Source organism: Numida meleagris, chromosome 2, assembly GCF_002078875.1.
Source record: "Numida meleagris isolate 19003 breed g44 Domestic line chromosome 2, NumMel1.0, whole genome shotgun sequence".
NCBI classification, from domain to species: domain Eukaryota; kingdom Metazoa; phylum Chordata; class Aves; order Galliformes; family Numididae; genus Numida; species Numida meleagris.
The window spans coordinates 9,269,404-9,293,470 of record NC_034410.1 but is presented as its reverse complement, the minus strand read 5'-3'; the positions used below and the strand labels follow the sequence as shown (position 1 = coordinate 9,293,470).

General features: G+C 41.9%; 2 protein-coding genes across 10 annotated transcripts in view; one reads left to right on the top strand and one right to left on the bottom strand.

Annotated features, from left to right (window-relative positions):
* The window catches only part of DIP2C (disco interacting protein 2 homolog C), a 292,387-nt gene extending 284,938 nt beyond the window's left edge, over window positions 1-7,449 (top strand). For all 4 annotated transcript variants that reach the window (XM_021385365.1, XM_021385363.1, XM_021385362.1 and 1 more), the window contains one exon: window positions 3,962-7,449. In XM_021385365.1, coding sequence (XP_021241040.1) covers window positions 3,962-4,214 — 253 coding nt within the window. In that variant the 3' untranslated portion in view covers window positions 4,215-7,449. The remainder of the gene's footprint in view (window positions 1-3,961) is intronic.
* ZMYND11 (zinc finger MYND-type containing 11) overlaps window positions 13,286-24,067 on the bottom strand; it is a 103,324-nt gene continuing 92,542 nt past the window's right edge. For all 6 annotated transcript variants that reach the window (XM_021385385.1, XM_021385384.1, XM_021385387.1 and 3 more), the window contains 4 exons: window positions 23,802-23,870; window positions 21,660-21,932; window positions 20,394-20,579; window positions 13,286-15,527 (listed from right to left, as the gene is read on the bottom strand). In XM_021385385.1, the coding sequence (XP_021241060.1) occupies window positions 15,405-15,527; window positions 20,394-20,579; window positions 21,660-21,932; window positions 23,802-23,870 (651 nt within the window). In that variant the 3' untranslated portion in view covers window positions 13,286-15,404. The remainder of the gene's footprint in view (window positions 15,528-20,393; window positions 20,580-21,659; window positions 21,933-23,801; window positions 23,871-24,067) is intronic.

Sequence of the window (24,067 nt, the reverse complement as noted above, 5' to 3'; positions counted from 1 at the left end):
TTGGTAGGAACTCAAGCTTTACGAGTGCTCTCGTAAGAAGTAAGCAAGTAGACACTTAAAAGAAATGAACACACTAATAAACGTTATTAGTGAACACGCTGTTACTTTTGAATTGGTCATTAATAAATCAAGCAGTGATCAAATCAAGGTCACAATGGAAATTGAAGCAGTAAATCAATGAGTTAATAATGATGTTGTCTTAATCAATGTATCACATCATCAAATGCACACAGCAGGTAATCATTTCATGAGGCTGACTTGAGACCAAATTGCTTTTCATTATTTTTGCATCAGAAGACTGAATCAGGTAGTTGTTTTGGTTTGATCTAACCTCAGTTCAGCCCTTCTACTTTCAACCAAAAACAACAGTCTCGCAGTTAGAGCAAGTCAGCTAGTACAGGATGTGACTCTCCATTTTTCTTTTCAGTCTTGGCCATAAGGTGTGACCTGGAGCAGGAGAGAAGCATAGCAACCATACTGGTTTCTTCAGGGACAATGCCTAGGCTTCTTCTGACATATCTGTTATAATTAAGGTAGTCAATTGCTTGGCTGACTGTATCTGGGGTTTACCTGATAGCAGTCTCCCTGCAACATGATCATCACCTTGCTGTGCTGGCCCCGACAAGGGGTAGAGGATTCTGGGTCCTCATAGAGACTGATACGAACCCGCAAAGGATGCTGTGAAATGCTCCTTTCAAATGTGTCATATTCTTATCAACAGCGGATGGAAATCTATTCAGGGAAACTCTATTATAGATGGTCACAGATTCATAAATCTGTACGTTCAGCAGTGCCTACTGTTAGAAATTTATACGTCCTCAAAGAGTGTAGTCCTGGGCAGCGAATGAAGCAGCCATATCATAATACAGAAGTGGTTGTCACTGATTTCAGTGGCAAAAAATGCTGACATTGCATTCCTTTCCTCAAGACCACCGAGAGCTCTTTGTGAATGCCTTTCCATCCTTCCCTTCTATTACCATGGAAATCTTGAGTGGAACAGGGACAACTCAGAAAGGGTTGGGGTAGGCTGGGAGGACCAAAGAGAAAGGCCGTTAGGTTTCTACAAGAAGGTAGGAGTACATGCAAATAATTCTGAGTCCACAAGCAAAATTACAGAAAGCATTATGTGATGCTATTACTACCCTCTGCTCAAAGGCAAATGCTGAAAGTGTTTAGGGTTGTTCTTTCCTCAAGGAGCGGAAATTAGTGGTGAGTTGGGTGTTTGTCTGAAGCGGTTCTTCAGAAAAGCAGATGTTCAAAGAGACAAGTCACCAGTATGGAGTTTTCCTTCATAGTCTTTGTCCTTACTGTCCTTGACTTATCTCACTCAGCTTTTCTTTCAGCTTCTCTTTGCGATCCTCCTCTTGTCTTTGGGAAACATCCCTTGACAAAATAATAGCAGTAATGTCTTTCTTTATATATATGCTTTTCTTTGGGTTGGGACGTGAGCCTTTGGTTTTGTTGGAGACCACTGTTGTTTCAGATACAATGACCCATTAAGAATTGAACTGCATTGATACCTATTGCAAACAAAAGGTACTGAGTAGTCAACAAATGGTAAAAATAGCCTCAGCTTCAAAGAAATATGCTCCTTCTGTAACATGTAACACTACTGAGGAAAGCACAGGCTTCTTGACTGATGCGTGATCTTGCTGTACAGCTTCTGTTATTGAGGAACTGATTTAAAGGTCATTTAAAATTATTCTTTTCTCGTAAGAAGTTTTAGCAGTGCAACCTATGCCTCCGGACCTCCTCTGCCTCAATATATAACAAGAACACACTCCTTTTTTATTGTGATGTATAACTGCACCAAGCATTTTTGAACGTATTTTTAAAAACGGAAAGTATCAGAGGTGTTTCAGCAAATTCCTTGCTTTTCCCAAAGCAGTCAGTGGGATGGAAGCAGCAGAGGGACCATTCCCAGCTCAGTGCACTGGCTGTGTTGCACCTTTTGGTTGTGACTTTGTGATTTCTTGAGAACATGGTGCTTAGGTTTGTGTGTTGTTTGTTTGCTTGTTTGTTTTTTTTGTTTTGTCAGGGCTAGCGGGGTAATACATTCACAAGTGATACATGCTGGCCAGTGTCGATCCATCTCAGCTGATGGGAACATAAAGAACAATATTTCTTTGTATTTACGGCGGTCACCATTGAGTTGGAATCATGACAAATGAAATGAGTTTTAAATTGGTACCTTCTTAGGAATGTCGGTGATACTTGGAATTGAAAGCAGCTTCAGGAAGGTTTTTGGAATTAGTCTTTTGAACTCAGACAACCCAACTTCTCCAAAGCTATGTTTTAGGGACCTGCTACTGAAACTTTCCGTTAATTGCTTTCCCAAGTAACAAGTAACAGAAGACTTAAGGCATGGTTTCAGTTGTTATCTAATATTTTAATTAAACCTCCCAAGCTTTTTTTTGAAAACATGTAATATTAACTTAGATGCCTGTGTAGCTTACTAGAGCTTGTGTGAAAGCACGATTACAAATTAAAATTCATTTAATAGCAGCACTAAGTCAAAAAACTCCTTACTTTGAATACCCATTAGTTTTCCAGATCAATAAGCACATAGGCACGTAGAAATTCAATCAAACTGTACTTTAGCAGGATCTGAAAATGAAATATGTATTTTTAATAATAAGTGTTTTTCACCTAAAATCTATTCTGTTAGGCATCAACTTAGAACACATTTTCATAGCTAACTTTTGGGCAAAGTGTGTTTCAAAAATACAAGGATATTCAGAATTTTAATAGACCAAAACAGTGCACTTCTGTCTCAGTCAAGCATTGACCTTAGCATAAGCAGCTCTTTTTTGAATTTACCTTATATACATAATATATTCTAACTTTCAGATACTTATGCTTGAGATAGTTCTGGAAAATTATCCTCTGATTTTTTAAGGTAAAGGAGGATAGAGTCCGGGATTTGGTATATGAGTTTAAAGAGTAAAATATGATTAGTTATGCTATGGAAAAAGGTAGAGCAAGAAATAACCAGAGTTGGTGTCTTAAACGTGAGCAAGAATGGACTGCACTTTGTGGATCCTCAGTCCTGGTGACCTCCTGTAAGACTTCCTGAGAAATCTGAGAAAAGGGGAAGGGGGTGGAGGAAGGAACACACCAGACTTTTGTACTCTCCCAGCCGCCATGGTGGAAGGACAAAGGAAAGATGCCCAGTAGCAGAAAAGAGAATTCACCTGTTTGTTTCAAGGGCATAGCCAAAATGTTGGGGTCATACAAAGTTCTTTCAGTAGAGAAGAGACACTGATGGTAATGATATTTCTTTCACCATCTCACCTGTTAATAAGGAATGTAAAAACTCCTCTCCCTTTAAGCCCACCAGAAATGAAACACAACTGAAATAAAGCAGATGGTTTCTGTATAAACCAATTGATCCAGAAAAATCAGAGCTCTTCTGTACTGAGCTGTGACCTGCCTGGCAGGCAGCCAGCCCAGTGCAGGAGGCACGTCCCGTGCTGGCACAGCACCCAGCGAAAGGCCCTTCCCAGGCAGAGTTTATCTTCCAGGTGTGGCTGTTTTCCTTATGGTGTTGTATCTCTGTCTTCTCTTTTAACCTCCTTTGCTCCTCTGGGCTGCTCTTCAGAAAAACCCAGAGAAAAACCTCTACCCACATGCTGCCTGCCTTCATGAGCACAGTGGTGATGCGACAGCTCGCTGGCTTCAGAGGGAGCTGCGCTGCTTCCTGCTGCCCCCAAACGCAGCAGGCAAGGATGAGACTCAAGGTTCTGCCAAGTGTAGCCCCACATCTTAATGTTGCAGCGAGGTTAAAGTGAGAGCTCATCGGACTGGTTTTCTGCCCTGCCTGTGAACACCTTCTCTCTTGCCAGTTAGGTTCTGTGCCTAAGCAGGCAGAAGGAGACACTGCAGTTGAAACAAGCAGCAAATAAGGTGGAATGGATTAAAAAAAACCCAAAAACTAATATTTCTTTTTCTTTGATTCCAGTGCGGTGTTTACCTGGACAAATTTATTGGTTGTCGTAGTTGAGCTGGATGGATCGGAGCAAGAAGCTTTGGACCTGGTTCCTTTGGTCACCAACGTGGTCCTGGAGGAGCACTACCTGATTGTAGGGGTGGTGGTAGTGGTGGACATTGGTGTAATTCCTATCAACTCCCGTGGAGAGAAACAACGTATGCACCTACGAGATGGATTTTTGGCAGACCAGCTAGATCCCATCTATGTGGCCTACAACATGTAGTCTCGTACCTTAAAGCTTCCATGGACTTTACTATAGATGTATAAAATTTTTTGGTGTCCACTAAAAGATACGTGCAGATAAGATGCTGACACTCATCAGAATGGAACTGTTTCTATTATGACTTTTCAAAGCAGTCACGATTGGCAGGAAATGAAATGTGAAGTTTTTTCTTTACCACTAAATTTTAGAAAAGAAGGACTATGGGTAAGGCCCTTCGGTTTGTTGGAAAAGCCCATTGAAAACATTTTTTTTTTTTTTTTTTGCTGATTGGACAATACTGCTTTCTGAGTAAATGTGGCTTTGTATTTGACATTAAGTAAGCTGAATAGATTTTTTTTTTTATTCTGCCCTCCGAATGGATTCTTTTAAAACAATTTGCAGACTAATACAAAGAGTCGTTTTCTTCATTTGTTTTAATGTGTCATAAAAAGCTGAAGAACACAGACCTGTTACTAACTTAAGCCATTTTAGGTCCCACATCCTAGGAAACTATGTAGTGGTACGAGGAGAATTCCCAAAGTAGCACCTTTCCATTAGAAATCTAGCAGCTTTCTGGCGGAGATGCTGAAAGCGCAAAGGCCAAAGAGCCTTCGCTGTTAGCGTTAGAATGGAAGAAATTTATAAATAAGGTGTATTTCGGCAATGAACTTGCAAATATCTTTGTACTAAACGAAAAAGATAAAATAAGTTAACTACTTCTTCTGTAATTATGTACAAAACGTTTAATTTATTTTGATCTCTTTAGAAGTATAAAAGAGAAAAAACATTCAAGAATATTAAACTCTTGAAATGTTTGCTAATATAAAAACAAAGTGTTGTATTATCTTGAGTGGATAGTATCACATCAAATATATATATATGAAATATAAATTCACTAATGACAAAAAGATTTTAAAGTTTAAAATGCAGTACTTGTCACTTGCATGGTGTCTCCCACTGTAGATAATCAAATGTTACTCACAAATTTTTTGAACAAAGCAATCCTGGATTGCTAGAGTATCCCTGTCTAAAAGAATCCTCTAGATACCAGCAAGTGGAATTATTGCTGCCTTTAAGGCAGTGAATGAATTTAAGACTAAAAATGCACTACAATAATTTTTTTTCTTTGCCATGGAGGCAACAATAAATATTCGTGCTGGCATGTGCATACACTTGTTAGACTTAGAAAAGGCAGGTTGAGGAGTAGCACTGTTGTCTAGCTGCAGAACTTTGTTGCACAATTTTTTCATTGTTTTAGTTGGTGTTTTTATTGCTATAATGGAACATTTTGGGGTTATTTGCACAGAGTTATCGATTTGCCTCTCAGCTAGGACACATAGCTCGGTGGCCAAGGCAACCAGTTTACATTTACATAAAACGATTGTTTCAATGGTCTTTAATTTATTCCTAACGGAGAGGAGCGTACAGTCACTACAGCCGAGCCAACACGAATCGTGCATCTGCTAACTAGTCCCTAACCCCATTAAAACATCAGAGGAACCGAACTGCCTGTTTAAAGAGCGGAGTCCCGGGGTCTCTGACCTGAGGTCATCCATCAATGGGCGAAGAGTAGGAAAACATGCATCACAGCTGCCTTCATTTTACTACCTTTGGATAAAGGAGAGGTTTGATTTCCCGGTTCTGTTGTCTTCCCTGCACTCCACAACCCTTTTTTAAAAACTTTCCCGTTCCTTCATGTGGTTGTAACTGAATTGACCTGTTTGTGATCGAGAGTGGGATTTACCAGCTGCAGTCCAAGAGTGCTTTTCTTATTGTCCAAAATGACGTCCGTGTGCTGGCTCTCATTACCGGATATGCATGACTAAGATTGTTGCAGGGCAAATGTAACCACGTTTATATCACATCCGAGGGACGTACGTATTCTGTCTGCCTTTGCAGAACGCTGGACAAGAGATGGACCCCTGCTAACAATAGTTTTGTTTGGCTTCTGAGTCTCAATGCTGGGTGTTTGAAATCTTTTTAAAAGGTAGGGACGTTTCAGTCTGCATGTACAGTACAGAGCATCTTACCACGTCAGACTTGTTTTATTTCAGACCATCTATTCAGACATCACTGTCCTGTGAATAGCCCTATTCATGCTCTGAAGACCCATCCTCTATTTTGCCAAATTCATTTTCTGCTCCCTTTAAAAAGAATAAAGTCTGTTCCTAATGGCAAGTCGCCATAAGGTCTCAGACGAGATGTCGATTGACTACAAACATAATTGCAGTGTGTGAACTAACTTGTGAAGTCCTGCTACCGCTGATCTCAGTACTGGAAAACAAATTTAGCTGTCATTTAAGGCATCTCTTTAACCCTCACAAAGTCAACTTTGCATTAGTAGAGAAAAAAAAGAACTGCAATGCAGTTGTGAAGCGCAGTTGATAACAGCTCTCTTCTGCAACCTGTCATCTGTGGTTGTTAAATTCGGAGTTAAGAGAAATGAGAAACCGAGTTTCTGGTTTTGTTGTGCAAGCAAAAGGCAGGAAACATTTAAGCACCATCAGACTGAGCAATAAAGAAGGATTGTTCTGTATTAGAAATTGTACTGTAGATAAACCATTCATGAGAATGTATAAAATGTTTGTCTTGTGACCTTGTGCTTTTGAAGTCAGACAAAACCATGTAATCAACTTGATGCACATGCACAAAACAGAGGGTACACAATGAACATTGAAACACAAAACTAATCAAACAGGAGCAGATTCCTCATGGTGCTTGTTTATTATATATATTTAATCCTGCTTGACACTTTACCCAAGGGAAGACTGTCCCTTTTATCAGTTGAATGTTAGCAGCGTTATTTCATAGAGTGTGGTGACTGGTTAGAGAAATTCATGTAACTCAGCCAATCACAGTTTCAAACAAAAATTTTTATGTGCAAAGGACAGCAACCTTCTTGTATGTTAAACCACCAGTACGCTTTGTACATCTGTGATAACGCCTGTTTTATATTCAAATGAACAAATAAAAGCTTTTATTTTTGTTGCTCTGAAAATATCAGTTTCTTAATTAGTCATCTAAAACTGAGCTTCCCAGAGCTGCGTAAGCTCGGTGGAGGAACACTGAGAGCTATACTGTAATTTTATTTTGTTTACCTCTCTTGTTGCATAATTTATTAGTACAAATCATTATACTTTTAACAATGTTTAAATACTGGTGTGGGCATTTATTGCTGAAAGACTTTCATATGGCAACAAATGTTTTTGTGAAATGTTTTTTTAATTCTTTTTAATATATTCAAATATACTGTTCACATTTTTGCTGAAAGTGTAAAGATTATTGTAAGCTTGGTAACATTTTGTGAGAAGCAATAACAAGCATTAGTACTGTAAAACTCCTCAGATTTGTCACATCACTTTTGTTGCAAGGTCTTGCTGCCGGCACAGCGCGAACCAGTCACTTCAGTCGCCGAGCAGGTGCTGCATCTCTGCTGCAGCTTTCAGCCCGTGCAAGCACACGGGCAGCTGGTTTGTCACACGCGGGCTTCAACCTCTCTGTCAGCTTTGGCCGGCCAGACACAAACACGGAGAATGGTGATCCGCTCGTTTCCATTGGCCCTTTCCAAAAATAACATGTTCTGGGGGCTCCTCTGGTTCACAGCTTCCAACAGGTTTGGGCCTACCCTCACCTTCAAAATGAGATTTCAGAAGGTGAGGTTCAGAGCCCCTGTTTCTCAGCTTGCCCATTTGAAAAGCTGAGGGTATAAAATCCAATTTCCAATGGCCAAATTCCAGACAGCTCAGGAGAATCCTAGAATCATGGAACCCTTAGAGTTGGAAGGGACCTCTGAGGGCCATCTAGTCCAGCTCCCCTGCAATGAACAGGGACATCCACAGTTAGATCAGGTTGCTGAGACCTGATCCAGCCTCGCCTTGAAAGTCGCCAGGGACAGGGCATCCACCATGTCACTGGGCAACCTGTTCCAGTGTCTCACCACCATCACAGTAAGATTTTTTTCCTTATATCCAAAGCTCTGTAGGTTACGAGAACAAACATAGACTCGCTTCCCTCATGGCTCCAGGAGGGATGATGGCAGCAAGAGGCTGATCTGGAGTCACCTTCATGAGGATGGTACGGGAGAAGCATGGGGCCGGGCTGTGGGGTTCACCTACGGTGCCCATAGAGGTCCCACATGTCCATAGCAGCGAGTGGGAGGGTGAGGGCAGGATGAGGTTGGGAGAGAACGATGGAAGGACAGCAAGTGGTTCCGGAACCCATTTTATAGAGAGTTTTATTTAAAAAAAGAAATGGTTTGGGTTTTTTTTTTTATAATGGTGAGTAGTACTTTTAAGAGGTCCAAATGCTTTGAGTACACATTTTAAAAATCATTTTGGCAAATGGTGCAGGTGGTAAACTTGGTTTTCAACACAACATCCAATTTTTTTTATTCACCGTTGTGAGAAACACTCTCAGTCAATAAGTTTGATGCCAGCAAGGATGTTAGTGAAGCAGCATGTTTTGTTCACAATTACAATGGCAGACGCACGCTCTTTTATGGCAAGGGAGACAACAACGCACGTTATTGTCTCTTCTAGTTACTCCCTGGTTGAGCATTCCAGGCTCACAATCTTCTTGACAAGTTTACTAAGGAGTATTTCCATATTAGGTCTGTTACCAACCTGTTGTTTTTAGGAATATTTCATTTTTCTTTATGGAGGTAGGAGGGCAGTATTTCATAAGGTTATTGCATTTGTTCTAGAGATTAAGGTTATCATGTTTGTTCTGTACTGTGCTAGAGATTAAGATTGTCACAGTTGTTCTGTCCTGTGCTAGGCCTACCCTGCAGATTTGTCTGAGGTGTGGACTTGACAATAGTTTCTTCTCAATTTAAAGGGTGTTGGTATTTTTCACCTCAGCCTTTAGGCACAACAAGAGGCTTTTAACTGCTGTTTTAAACCATAATAAGATGAGTACTAGGGATCGCTCAATTTTGAAAAATTTCAAACAAAACTAGATTTTCCTAAATGAAACTTTTGTTAAGTACTTCCCTGTTCAGCGGCTGTGTAGCAGGTTGTAGCCTCACTGTAAAGTGTGATTGCAGTTTTGCTGCATGTGCACACGGCCATGAGTGCTTTCATTTCAGTTTCCTTATAACTGATGGAGTCGTTTCAGCACATCACAGCCAGCACATCTGTGGGAGGGCAGCACAGTCAGGATGCAGTGCATCAGCCCAAGCGAGATGTGACAACGTGTAAGTGTCAGAGAAAGCAACCAGATATTCAGGTCAGCAGGAGCAGTGGGCTGCTTTGCTGTGCCTACATGGCTCTGTTAGGAAGCACACGAGCATCTCGGGGTTGCACAAGATCTGTAAAGCTGGAGAATGCAACAGTGCAGTAAGCTTGAGTTCAGTAAATGGCGAAAAAATTGACTAAAATTCCTTCAGGGCAGTGTTTGCAACAAGAAAATCCTTTGTAAAACCTTTCCTGCCCTTTGTGAGTGGCCTTGTACAGAAGCAGTCCTTCTCTGAACACAGAATTGAGTCAACTGAACAGTGGATTAAGAGGTTGCTAAGAAAAAATAAAAAGCAGAGGATAAAATAATGTCAAAGCAAATAGCATCCCTGCAAAATCCCATTGTTACTGGTTTGGATCCAGTTCCACACTGTGCAGTCAGCCCTAGTGAAGTCCTGTAGTAGAGGTTACAGAGTTGCCCATGTGCAAGATGCTCAGGAATGCCCTGATCGGCATCTCCAGCTCCACTGCTGAGCTATGTGTCCTCCAGTGACTGTCATGCTTTGTTGAAAGTTTTATGGCACCAATGCATAAAAGGACATTCACTAGTGTACGAAACCACCAGCCATCCTTCTTCCAGACTCTGGACAGGAAGGAAAACAAAATGGTCCTCCTCCTCCTCCTCCTCCTCCTCCTGCTGACACACACTGAATTTCAGCCCCAGTGCTGCCCTTTGGTGACAATCCCCCAGGCTTCCCGAGCTCACAGGGCTCACCAGTCAATGAGCTGCGGGAGTCCAAACCACCATAAAAACATTACAACAATTCCTGCTCTGTGGAGCTGAGCCCTAACCTCTAAAAATTATTTTCTACATCAAAATTCAGACCTTTATAAAATTTATTTTAAAGGGTCACTGCAGGCCAGGGCCCTCAGGGCACTGCTTTGCTACCCCAAGCAGGGGTTGCGGCAGGTGGGAGGGAGGGGGGAGATGGGGCAGAGGAGATTAGTAGATTGGTTGCATCTCTGTGGGGCATTCAGTACAGAGAGTGACCCCATACATTATGCTGGGATGCCAGCGGCTCTGAGGGCTCTGCCAGTGGCCCTGCAGCAGCTGACAGCACTGGGAGCCCAGAGCTGGAGCACTGCTGGGTCTGGCAGCTGCAGGGAACTGACGAGTAATTGCGTTACTGATCCGCTGAGCTTCTCTTTCTTCAGGGGGAAATAGGCGGCTTCTGGCACTCGTGGTCTTTACAGACTCGTGAAATTCAGGGAAAGGCTCGGTAGCTCGATCAAATGTTGTGTCTGCCAAAGAAATGGTTGATCTAGTGCATAAGCCGGGTGAGGCAGAATTCTGGCTGTGATTTTGTTGGGGAAGGAGCCCGCATTGCCGCTTGGTGCCGGTAGAGCTGTGCTGAGCCTGTGGCACCAGGTCTTGGTGGGCCCAGCAGTGTCCGTGGGGTCAGGGGATGTCCTGGGGGGGCTCAGATAGGTGCCCCACACACTTGGGGTCTGCGAAGAGGCCACCGATCACCTTAGAGGCCCTGCTCTGAGGGATGAATGCACGTCCCCTGTGCTGCGGCCTACGGGCGAGGCAGGGCCCGAGGCCTCGTGTGGCTCTTTGCTGTCCTTGGGGCAGGCAGCTGCCTGCAGAAGGCACATTTCCCATCAACAATATAGTTAAAAAAAAAAAAAAGGAATTTTCTTCTTTTTAAATAGCACTTTGACGTTATTAATAGACATTGCTTTCTGCAGCAGGAGTCCTTTCCCAAGCAGCACCAAAGCATGCCGTGCACCCAGCTCAACTGCAGAGAATTCAGGGCTATTTTTAGGTACCTCTCTGGGGCAAATCCAGCTCTCGTGGAAGATTTACACCAGCTCAGCTTCCACTGCCCGGCAGCTAACAGCAGCTGGCCGGTGGCTGTGCAAACACACACACATCTTCTGGTACAGCTCATGCTCCCTCCCTCCCTTTCTCCCTGAGTCCTCAGCCTTTCTTCTGTATCATCTTTAATTATTAGTCTCCTTTTATGTGAAAATTATCTGCACAGCAGCCCGTGTTTAATTTCAGCCCATCCATCGCCATTTGCCTTACGCGATCTCTCAGCTCTAGGCCACCTGCCCCAGGCAGTGGCAGAGCCAGCAGAAATTCCTGTTTTCTGGGTTTGCTCTGGGTTCTCCTGCTCTGATTTTCCAGTTTGGAACCTTCAGCAGCCCAGCAGCAATTTTTGAAGGAGCACTACTCAGTGCATGAAGTACTTTCAATCCTTTTGTCTTCTGCAAATCTGTTTCATTTAAAAAAATGTGGCTTTTTTTTACACAGTTTTGGAAGGTCCAAGTTATTTTGGTTTGGGGTGTTGGGTTTTTTGTTGTTGAGTTCTTTTTTGTTTTTGTTTTTGCCTTTTACGTTAGCTTTAAACATCTCCTACTTAAAAGAAACACTATATTTTTTCTCAAATGGACGCTCCATTCCACTTGCAATTGAATTTCCTTAACATGAAACAATGAAGGAAAGGCCCTTCTGGTTTTCATACTTCCCCCTCCATAATTTGATTAATGAAAGCATTTGGAAAGTGTATGTACAGCTTGCATATGTGCACTCAGTCCGTGAGGCTAAAATTGGCTGGGTAGCCCCTAACTACCGGTAACAAATCCCAAACATATTCCACATTCTCATTTAAGAGCTGGAAGAGCAAACAAGCCCTGAGCTGGGCAGATCACTCCACCTAAAGGAAGCAAGAGGCAGAAAACTCCCTATGCAAAATAAAGAGCCGGAGTTAGAATAGTAATAATAATGGAAAAACACCAATAAAAGGAGAAATAATGCCTTTGAGCAACCCCCACTCACTGCTGCAGCATCACACAGGGGATCTTGCTGCTGGGCTGCTGGTGCTGGGCTCGGAGGCTGGCTGTGGTTCTCCAGAAGGGAAGAGGCCTGGCAAAGGCAGCTGGGAGAGGGCTACTGCCTTTTCCTGATCCCATTTCGTTGGTTTGCTTCAGTATAAATGATTAATTTGCAGTATGCGAGCTACGCCAGTTATTTGTATTTCATCAAGTTTTAGCAAGCTGAATGAATAACATTTGCACTCTTGAGAAAACACTATGACTTGTGTAAGAACAGAAAAGTTTGGATAGCAAAATAATAAAAGAGATTTTAAATATTTAAAATATACATTAATTATTTTCCTGGGACAAGCAGCTCTTGCCAGGTACTAAGTTCCTCAGAGAAACACAGGGAAATTGCTTCCAGCATCCCTCCTGCTGCCCCGATGCCATGACAGAGCTCCAGGACAAGCCTTTCCGCAAATGCCCTTTCTGCTGGGGGCCACAGGCACTGAACCAGTGGGGCTGTGCTGTGGTCTGTGGGGTAAATGTTGTTTAGCAGGAGGTAAATAATCCTCCAGTTACAGTTAGATTATTCCACCCACCCTGGGCACAAGATTGTGGTGGTTACGGGGTTGTGGTGAGGGGCAGGCGGGGCCATGGGTGAGACCAAGGTGGTCTACAAGCTGCAGTCACCCAGAAGCTGGCATTAAAACCAGTGCTTGATGGACACAACCCTTGAAGGCTGCTGACTCTGAACAGGCTGAAAAAATTCCTCGTTATGCTGAGAGCTATGGTTCAATGCCCAAGTCCTTGCATGGACCTCCCGGCTTGCCCCTTCTCAGGCAGCAGCAGGTCCTGCGGAGTCCAGGCATGGTCACCCCATCCACAGCCCTGGGTACGGCCATCTTGGGGCAAGTGGCCATAATTAACACAGACACTTTCAGAGAGGTGCTTTTTTTTTTTTTAAATACATTTATTACCCAATGTTAACACATTAAATGACTCTATATATTGCTAGTCAGAGCAGCTTACAAAATGCCAGAATGCATCATAAACTGGACAGCCACAATGAATAATTACAATGTGCATAGTGGCTAAGCTCAACACTTTAATATAGCTTTATGATTTGCAGAAAAATTAATTTTAAATCATGATTCCTAAAACAATCAATTGTAATTTTACCTAAAACTTATACAAAACCAGGCCACAATCTTTTTTTTTTTGTTTTGTTTTTTTCTTTAAAACACACAGTTTTCACGCTGTAGTAACTTGGAAATGTGCAACCGTGTCAACAGAGACAAAAAAGCCAAAGTAACACGAATCTTACTTTCATGCAGCTATCAGTTAAATATTACATATTCTGGAATGATTTTACACCAAAAATATTTCCACAATAACTTGCTTTCATAGGGGTGGATCGAAGTTTTGGAACTTGTAAAGTAATTGAACAAGATTGATTTTTAGTTGTGAAGTGTTTTGCAGTCACAACACAGAGGCGACAAAAGTTAATTACACATTTATCAGGCAATAATGTAGCTGTGGTAATACAAGTTACCATCTACATACTATTTTCTCCCATCAGCTCACTGCTTAATTTCCACGACGTGTTGGGCGTTATTTGGCAGTATCTAGTCAATTAACTTCTATCACCGCTGTAAGTAAAAAAGATCAGGATTCCAATGGCAGTTCACAGAAGTCTTAGTTATATTTTCATCTTCACAATGACCCTGACAAATCCTAGAGAAAACTTTTTAAAAGGCTTTCCTCCTGATTCTTCAGCTTCCATCGTTCCATCATGTAATTGCTTTCAATAAATATCAAAGATCTAAATAAATATTTACAAATTATTCCTCTAACTTCTCAAAAAATAGCGGGATGATTAATGGGCGTTTGACTCGGTCTAAGACCGGCCTTTGAAAGAAGAAACTAAAATGCGGAGACACTTCAAAAGAAAAGCTATTTAAGTAAGCTTTACATCTATTTAAAAAATTGTCTCTGAACATGGATGCAATTCATATATCTATTTATAAAACAAACAAAAAAAAATCATTTAACTATCGATCCATTCCTATTGGTAATGCTTCTTAATCCAGACATTCCGCAAAATACAGACTTTTTACAAATCACGGCATCTTTAATACAAGAAAATTAACATGCATTATTCTTCATTCTGAGTACAGTGATGGAGCTCATTATTAGGCAATGACCCATTTCTACAAACATAACGGCTTCTGTGAAACGTAAGTGCTTTTTCTCCTTTTATTATCAAGTTACAATGGACCAGGTGACACCAGATCGTAGGCAGTCAGATGACATTGGATTGGGGAGGCTGAAGGGGGGCACCTTAACGAAATTTGTAGGCCTCGTAATTCCACGTATGAATAAAGGTAGTTATTTTTTGTTTGGGTTTTGGTTTTGGCTTTTCTTATTCTTGTTACAAGCACTCATGTCAGGACAAAGATGAAATGTGCAAACTTCAAAATTTAAATATTCATTTTTCTCTAAGATCCAGCTCAGTAAAAGATTACCCCAGTTCCCTGTGATTTTAAACTACAAGATCAAAGCTAATATTTTGTTATAAAAGTTATATATTGAAAAGAAATAATGAAAATAAAACACAGTTGGGAAATATTTAAGAAAAAATACGCAGGACTAGCACCTGCTGTGTCAACCCTGTTCCCTAAATTCAATCATGTACCCACTGGTATAACCAATAGATAATGCCTTTAAACAGTAAAATTAAGCTGAACAAAACCAGCTCAACAAGGTTAAGAAATAAATGTTACATCAAGGTAGTACGCTTCGTTTTTCTGAAACAGTTCTAAAGTTCTTACATTCAGATCTAGTTTTTACATGTTCCTTTTGTTAAACTTGCATGGTTTATTTTTAGATCTGCTGATTTTTAAAGATTAAAATCTCTGTAAAACCTAAAAATGTTTTAAAATTTGCTGAAAATGCAACAAATCCTCTAGTTTAAAATTATTTAAAGTAACCTGCTCCCAGAGATGTTCAATTCATTCCGCTGGCAAAATTTTGGAGGAGCACTGAACAGAAGATTGAAATTACTGTGCAAAATTTCTTTTACGAAAAGTGTTTAAAGGCTGGTGCAAAATGGGAAGCAAATTCTAAACAATTTTGGCTTCTTGGAAACAAAAACCGCTGTGTCTGAGAATAGCAATCATCGGGGTGATGTTCTAGCGGAGGAACAGCTCTTTCATCTTTTTCTGCGGCAGGTACGTTTGTGTTCAGCATGCCAGTGCTCCTGCTGACACTTGATGGAGCAGTAGGAAGTGTTCCAGCAGCAGTGGTACATGGCCTCCTCTTCACAGTTGTAGCACTGGAGAGAACAAACGAGACAAGATTACAGCCCTCGCAGGATCCCTCCTCGCTGCCCAGAAGTGTTCTCACCTGCTCGTGGATGCACCGGTGCACACAGGGCAGTACTACGTACGCCTGGGCACCCAAATGTAGCAGGGCATTTGTCACACGTGCTGAGAAAGGCTGCAACTTTCAGCACATTTGTACCATCCTTTCGTATTTTCCTCACTCTAGATGGCTGCTTTGGAACAGCACATCTCTCATTTAAGGCAGCTCATCTCTCAGGGCAGTGGGCTGAGAGTTTTCAGTCACGCAATACAGGAACCGTCTTTTACTTCACATCTGTATAATGGCATCCTGTTCTACCTCCTAAAAGCTATGATAAAACAACTCCCGGAGTGAACATGTGTCATCCAAACATGAAGATCTGCTTTTCTGAGGTCTTGTCACAAGCCCAACCCATCCAGGGGCTGCTGGGGGAGATCCTCTTGGGCTAGGAATAATCACAGAATCACAAAATGGCTTGGGTTGGGTTGGGTTGGGTTGGGTTGGGTTGGGTTGGGTTTGAAGGGACCTCAGAGATCATTTAGTTCAACTCCCTGCCATGGGCTGGTTGCCACTCACCAGCTCAGGCTGCACAGGGCCCCATCCAGACTGGCCTTGAATGCCTCCATTCACATGGCACTGCTTCCCTGGGCAGCCTGTGCCAGCACCTCACCACCCTCTCAGCAAAACTTTTCCCTGACACCTAACCTAAATCTCCTCTCTTTTAGCTTAAAACCACTCCCCCTTGTCCGAACACTATCTATCCATGTAAAAAGTTGATTTCTCTCCTGTTGATAATCTCCCTTTAAGTATTAGAAATCCCCAAAGCCACAAGAAAAACATTACTGGAGAAAAGAATAATTCCCTTCTGAGCGGTGTGTCACAGACCATTTGGTGTAGGCCTGCAAGAAGGCTGCCCTCCCTGGGGTCTGCTGATTGCCAGAGTGCTGCAAATGGTGACAAGAAGACCTCCTGCTACAGCAGGGCTACTGCAAGAAGGTGCCTTTAGCTTCACGCCTTTCAGAAACCAGTGAAAGCCTGGACAGCACATGATGGCTCCATGGCCTCCTGCCCTTTATGGCACATATTCTCCTGCCACTATGGCACGAAACTCCTGAAGGAAGACATGCTGCACAGCCCCTGAGTTCTGCAGAATGCTCCCAGGTTGGTGGTAGTTGGAAAGAACTCCACGGACACTGAGGAGCTAGAAAAAGGGAATGAGAGTGCTGCTCTGCAGGGAGTGCGGCACTCAGATGGGCAGCAGGCTCTGCCTCCAGATGTGTGCAGCACTGTCAGTCTGACCAGTCCCTGCAAAGCAGGGTGGCATTGCTGCTAAGGGGGCTGCTCACACCTGAAAAATTGGATCTAATGATCTCCAATTTGTCTTTCTGAATTTGTCATACTCAAAATCAGAGAGTATCTTTAAGAATTCGGTCTGGAACACCTCCTGTACGATGGGGAACAGATGGGGAAATGTGCAGGTTGCTGTCAAACCACTGAATAACACAGGTTGGACTTTCAATGTACTGTCTAACTACAGCATTGTTAATAAAACAGAAAACCACAAAGAAAATAAAACTCAACTGTCTTAAAACAAAGTAAAAATGCAGCAACTCTACACACTACTAAAAGATGTAAGAAAGATGCTTTTTACGTCAACTAAACCAGTAACTATTTATTTACATCACCAATACAGGACTGCTTTAGCTGCATGAGAAGGGAACTTCTCCACTCCATTTTCTCTTTGTATCTTAGCTCCAGGGAAGTTTATTTGTAGAAAAATCTGCAAAGGAGCATTCTCTCAAGGCCTGCTTTCCTGGTTTTTCATGTTGCTGGCTGCCCACAAGCCTGTGGGAACCATTAGGATCATCTGCTGGAACGTGCAGGGAACAGCTGTGTCTCTCCATTGCATTCAGCACAGGCCTCAGCCCCAAGCTTCACATCTGCTCACTTGGAGAGATCAAAAACGCTAAGACAGGAGAGGACAACGGGTCTGCAGACCCTGCAGTTCCCTTTACATATGTTGGCCATAAGTGTGGGACGTAAATCTCCCTTTACAAAAGGGAAATAAAGTGTCACCTAAGCTGGTACCAGCACATGTGGCAAAGAAGGCAAAATGCCAGCTGGCCTCAGGCCTTTGTATTTTTCCTTTGTATTTTCCACTTCTTAAACATCCTCAGTCATTTGGGATTTTGTTTCAGATTGTACTCATCACAAAAGACAGACAGACAAAAGTAGTCACTTACAAGCAGCCTGTTGCAAGTTAGAATAAATATACAGGTAAGCATTACTGAGAGAGACAGAGGTTAAAAATGAACTATGCACCACTTCAAATGATGCTTATATGCAAGCAAAATAACCAGGAGGAATTTAAAAAGAAACAAAACAACCGTGGCACGGTTCTCAGTTTTGTAGATCATCACACTGCATAAACTCATGACTCTGCCTTTCCATTTCTTCCTTTCATTTGCTATACTTGAGATATCTGTATTAATTCCAGTTTTTCTGAAGGTATAGAATTGAAATTTGGCTAAGCCAAGGGGACTGTGACCAGTCAGAGCAACACAGAATGGGGTTCTTTCTTTAAGCAGGGGCTGGGCTCCTGAGGGCTGGGGCAGCACACCTGCTCGTGTGCCTGTCAAGCAGCAGCAAAGCAATCCCTTCATTCTGACCAGGCTCCTTTTTTAGATATAAGAAAAATACAAATACAGTATGAATAATAACAGCTGCATTCCCAAACCTAGACATCTGCATTACGCAAAACCAGAGGTCTCTGGTTCTAATTAAAAAGCAAAGCCACCAAAACTCATTTAGTATGTGTTAATTACATGAGATTTTAGTAAGGAGGCATCATTATTATAATAGCAGCATACAACAGTGGTACTACACACCAGGGACTGTCATTAGTGCCACAGAAAGAAAAATCACTGGGGAGTTGTGTAATTGGACCAGCTCCAGCTGCCTGAGGCTGCGTGTTGGCAGGCAGATCCATCAGCCTGAATGCAAAGGTGTTTATCCTTCCCCTCCCTCCCAGCACATGAAAACCAGCTGCCTGCACGATGCATTCATTTAAGGTGGTGACTGACAGCTCTGGGCCCACAGGAGAAGGTGAAGCTGTCAAATGCTCTTTGTATCTTTAATTGTCTTGCTTGGAAAGAGGCATTAAGCGCATGATCCAAAGATGCAGTGATGTGGTGCCATGGCACTCTTTGATGAGGCTAAAGGACTCGGAAAAGACACACTGGAACAGACAAATGCAAATCTCAGGAGTGTCTTTCATAAATTCTGCCTTCAGAAAGAAACAATCCAAATCAGCTCCAGCTAAGAGCCCAGACTCACGATCCAGTTGCTGTGACTGAATTACAGCTTATTGGCTGAGAGGTGGCAACAGTTCACATGGGCACTTGTAACTTCTCAGAGAATAGAGCTAATTTGACACAGTTTTACGGTGGGAAAAGCCAATTCAGTTTCCCTTTCAAGTGTCACAAGCGAAAGCACGCAGACACCAGGGGCTGGTGACTCATTACAGACAGCAACTTGATTGAATTTGAGACCTGAATAACTTCTTGGGTCTGCAGAGAGGGGTACACAGGGAGGGATTTGCTAAGTGATGGAGAACCAAGTGCTGCAGCATCGTAACACCTACAGTACATCTCTACTAGGAACCAAAATGAAAACGCTGCAGGAGCTCAAAAGGAATTCTCTTCAAAAAGAAAACCTCAAACTTGCAACTGTTACAGGCAGCAACCTAATGTCTGGCTTTAGTATCTCCTTCAGTCCCCTACAGAACGCGGTTCTCTCTGCAGGGGCCACCATTTCATCTATAAAGGCTAACGAGGCTGAGCACAAACAAGCACAGCCCTTTGCAGAGCAAGGAACGCGGGTGCCGTGCCGGGTAGCGGTGTGCTCAGAGCAGCGTGCCATCTTGTGGCAAGGCGCCCGCACATTGCTCAGCCACGGCTGGCAAAGCCAGAGCTCCTGAGACTGACCCTCCTGTGTTTTACAGAGAGCTATTACAACGCGCTGTGATTTCCTGAATGTTCTGAACATTTGCAAAGAAATAGCAAAGGTTGTATGTGTGCTAAGCTCCCTGATCCTCAGTCAGAGAGTTCCCACTCTATTAAAGACAGAAATAAATACTTGCAGTGTTTGAGCAGATGCTGCATAGCCAGGTGGAAGGACACACTTTTGGCCTGAAAAGAAACCTCAAAACTAACCAAAAAACAGGGAAAAGTTTACAGCAGGTAGTACTGCAGAATGGTAAGTTAGGTGCCTGCTTACACTTTCCTAAAGGCCATGAAAACATGCTTTTTGTAGGCAACACTGCAGATATGGGCTTAATGATTGAAAAAGGGAGGGAAGCATATTTCAGAAAGTCTTGTCTTAAATACACAAGAACATAAAAGAGCTGCAAAAAAAGCTTTGGGAGGAAAAGACCAAAATGATATAAATACCAGGATTTCTAGAAGGGAGCTCCAAATGCATACAGCCAGAGCTTGTATTCTCTAGGGCCTTGAGATCAAAGGAGTGTGAACATAATGCAAAATTTGTCTCATATGAAGTACAATTACATGTGTTCAGCAATATTTAGCAGCATCTGGCTGGGCTAAGGAAGATGGTTCTGTTAACACTGCCTAAGACGGAAAGCAATTGGAATCTAGAGTTCAAATGTGGGGGAGAAGAAAATCTGAACACTGAACCACGAAGGATAAAACCTTGAAGCTGAGAGACAAGTGAAAAAGCAATGCAGGTAAAAGTAAGGAAGAAAACACCTTCAGCTGGCCTGCGGTCTGCATTATACATTTCCAGTTATTGTCCTGTACAAATTTTTGAGACTTACCCACTGCTTCTTCTTGGTCTGGGAAATCAGCTGCTTGTGCTGGCCTGCTAACTTCTTAATTTCTTCTAAAAATTCTTCTTTGCACTTCTCCTTTACTTGCTTACATTTTCTGTCCATCTCTCCTTGTGCATTGGCCACGGCTTTATTTACAGCCTGCCTTTTCTCTTCTTCCATCTCTGTACGCAGCTGCCATAAGAAAGTAAGTCAGCAAAGCAAGTCAGTGGATAACTACTGGAATAAATCTATCTTCTTTGAGCCTCTATTACTGATGTGAGTGGAGGTCACACAATTAGAGATTTCTTCTATTTGGAAAACAAAAAGTAATCTTCATTAGAGCTACAATAAAACTTCCATCCCATGAGAATTGTTCATAACTGTTCTATTCTGCAAGGCAACTATAAAAACAGCTACACAGGTTCCATCTATATTTTGTTAATGACTGGTTTCAAAATTACGAATTTTTGTTAGGCAAAGATTTTGTCTTTTCTAAATTTGCAGTTTCATATAACTCCAAAGTATGGGCACAATGGAAAATACAAAATGTGACATCTCTAAGTTCAATTCGAGGTACCATTTCATTATTCATTGTCAGTGGAATTCCTTTGCCCTTGTACAAACAGCTAGAAGTTTGGTGTCAGTCCTACAGGATTAACACCTAAACCCCCTACGTTCATTCCAAAGTCCTTCCTCCAGGAGGAAATTCATTTTTTTCTTGAGCCAGGTACTTAAATGAGATCAGATGACTCATCCTCTGACTTGTCCTGTATTCTCCAGCCAAAGGTGACCAGCTCAGATTTAGATAACAAATTTTTAGACATGTTATTGTTAGACAAGAAAATTCAAACAAATTTCAGTCAACCTGTTTAATGTTTAGGTCAGAAGTTTGACAAAAGAAGAATTGTTTATGAATAGCATTTAAACAATTACATTGTTTACAACCACACTTGACAACGGAGACAAAGAAAGGCTTTGGAAAAGGATAATCATGAATGAACAATCAGTTTCACTTTTGGATCACAAACTGATTTTACTGGACTAGAATCAAAAGCAGCAAGAGCTTTCTACATATACTAAGGCCTGTTGGTAAAGAAACTGACTGAAAAGCAATATTGAAGACTATTTTTATGTGGTCTCTTTGAAAAAGGTTTTTTACCTACTTTCTGATGGGTGGATGTTAAAAAAGTAGAAAAGAATGTGGAAAAAAAACCCTAATCCCACTCCTCCTCTCCTCAAACCAGGGTGTAGGTGGTGTTTGACAAGTGTTACCTTTTCCACTGCCTCTCGCACAACTCTCTCAGTTTCCCTTTTGTGATCAGCTTTCATCCTGTCCTTGAAATCATTAAAGATTTTGGTGTATTTGTCATGGCACATGTTCTGACACACTCCATCATTATTGGTCTGGGTGCTCCGGTGCAGCATTTTTGGAGAAGAGGCACTTAACTTCTTGGTCTGAGTTGAGACTGAAACTTTTTCAATGGGCTGAGGCATTGTGGGAATTTCCTGGCTTGAACTTACTGCTTCAGTTTCAGGTTCTGGCTCCTACAGAGAAAGAACAAACTTGCAAATCCAGGTATCAAAACAGAACAAGTTAACTCTCCATTCTCCCTGGAGCAAAAATGTTATCTAACTAATAGCAGCACAACTAGCGTGAAACGTGTTTGCTGACACTGGGTAGATAGGCTCTTCAGGGAGGCTTTCTGACCTCAGCTAGGAGCTCTCCTGAAGGAAGCAAGCGTATGGCATCAGTATGCCACACTCACCACACTCACTTTCCTAAAAGTACCATCAACCTCAACAAAAAGTACCACCTTCCCAAAAGTACCATGCCAAATCACAGGCCCAGTGGCACCAGTAAGGGACTGCTACGGGTTTTTCCCCCTACCATTCTTCCTGAAGAGACAGTGTGGCCAAGGTACCTCAATTTTTTTCGCAGACCTGGGGCTTACTCTGGCCCAGCAGGCTCTGCTGGAGTCTGTAATATTCCATTTATTTCATAGAACTGCTGCGAGGATTGATTAGTACTTCAAAGGTGCTTTGAAGACGAAAGACTAATGAGCGTCTAAATCTTGCTTCCAATAATATAGAACTAGACTTGGATGACCACAGAAGCTTTCTGTAATTACACAATTATCAGTAAAGAAATCATAGTTACTGTAATGTACTGTATTGAATTTAGCTTCCTATGTTATTACAGTGTAATATCGATTGTTTCTGCCCTTCAGAACAGATAAAGCAATACATTTGCAAATTCTTGGTGATATTTGAAATATCTCAAGACACAGATGTACATTTTTTTTTTTAACTTACATTTTTAAAAGCTCATTTAACAGTGTACAGACAAAGCTCAGAGTCCTTAATGCACCAGACTTGCTCAGGACTGGCCTCAGTGCTTGACAGTGTGATGGAGTACTTGGCACACCAACCAAAAGTCTGTGTATTCCCTTTTGCAACCAATTACTCTATAATAGGTTGCTCTGACTGACTTCTGGATCACAGATCAAGTATGAACGGAGCTAAGAAGGCAAACATTAAGGCAAAAATACGTAAAGTAAATTACAGAATTTGCTTGATAGAAAACACAACGATTAGAAACCCTTAAACTGTAGTCCCGGAAAGATGCCACTCTGCCTTTCTGGCAGTCCCGGGGAGCTACAGCCACATCCACATTGATGATAGTGCCTTGAAGACACAGCCCTGTGCGATCAGATACAACAAGGAGACAAGTGCCCAGAAACAAGGAGCGGCAATATCTGTATTTCAGGCAGCAGAGCCATCCCACATAGCTCTGATGCTGAAATACCTGAACCCTCCTCTGTAGAGGCATCCTGAGTCCCGTGCATATGTGCAACTTTTTCTTACTGTTTATCATGCAGCTGAAACAAGGACAAGAAAACACTTGGAAATTGAGACTAACACTAGATTTATGACTGCCTAAGCAACTGCCCCCTTGTGTACAAGGATAATAACACAGTTCCGTAGTTACATGGCCATGGATTAATGTTTCCCCCAATTCATTCAGTGTGTGAGGTAGATAGACAAGTCAGGAAGTTCCGTGGGCAAGTCTGGTTATGATATTTTATGAACTTAATAGTCTTGATCTTGCAAAATACTTCTGAATTGCTTTTGCTTGTAGATTTACTTAGCTAGTAGAATTGGCTCTAAAAAAATCTTGTAGACTCACAGTGGATTTATTCATGATACAGAATATCACCATAATGATACCAGTGGCTTGAATATGGCACGTATGATTATGTTTGTTAGCAAGGAAGACCAAGCTATGGGGCTCAAATTTCTAAGATGAACACTATAAAATCAGTAAAAAGTGAAAGAATCCGAAGGTGCGTCTACGACAACTTCAGACTTGTTGTATGTTGCTATCTCTGCAAACACGTAATTGAGGTTACTTACTTCTTTTTTGAGTTCCATACTCTGGTTACGTCGTCCTTTCTTTGCTCTTGGTTCCTGAGTAACCTTCAGCTGTGAACGTTATGAAAAGAAAGCTGAATCATTCCAAACAATAGTTCATATGAGTAGCATTCATTGTAACATGAATGATGTGTGTTTTCCTTGTGTTTATCTGCAATTACTGAATTTAGCAAACAGAAAGTTGAATACGGTTCTTAAATGACAAATGCACACAGTAAACTTTCTCCATTACCAGTGATAACTATAAT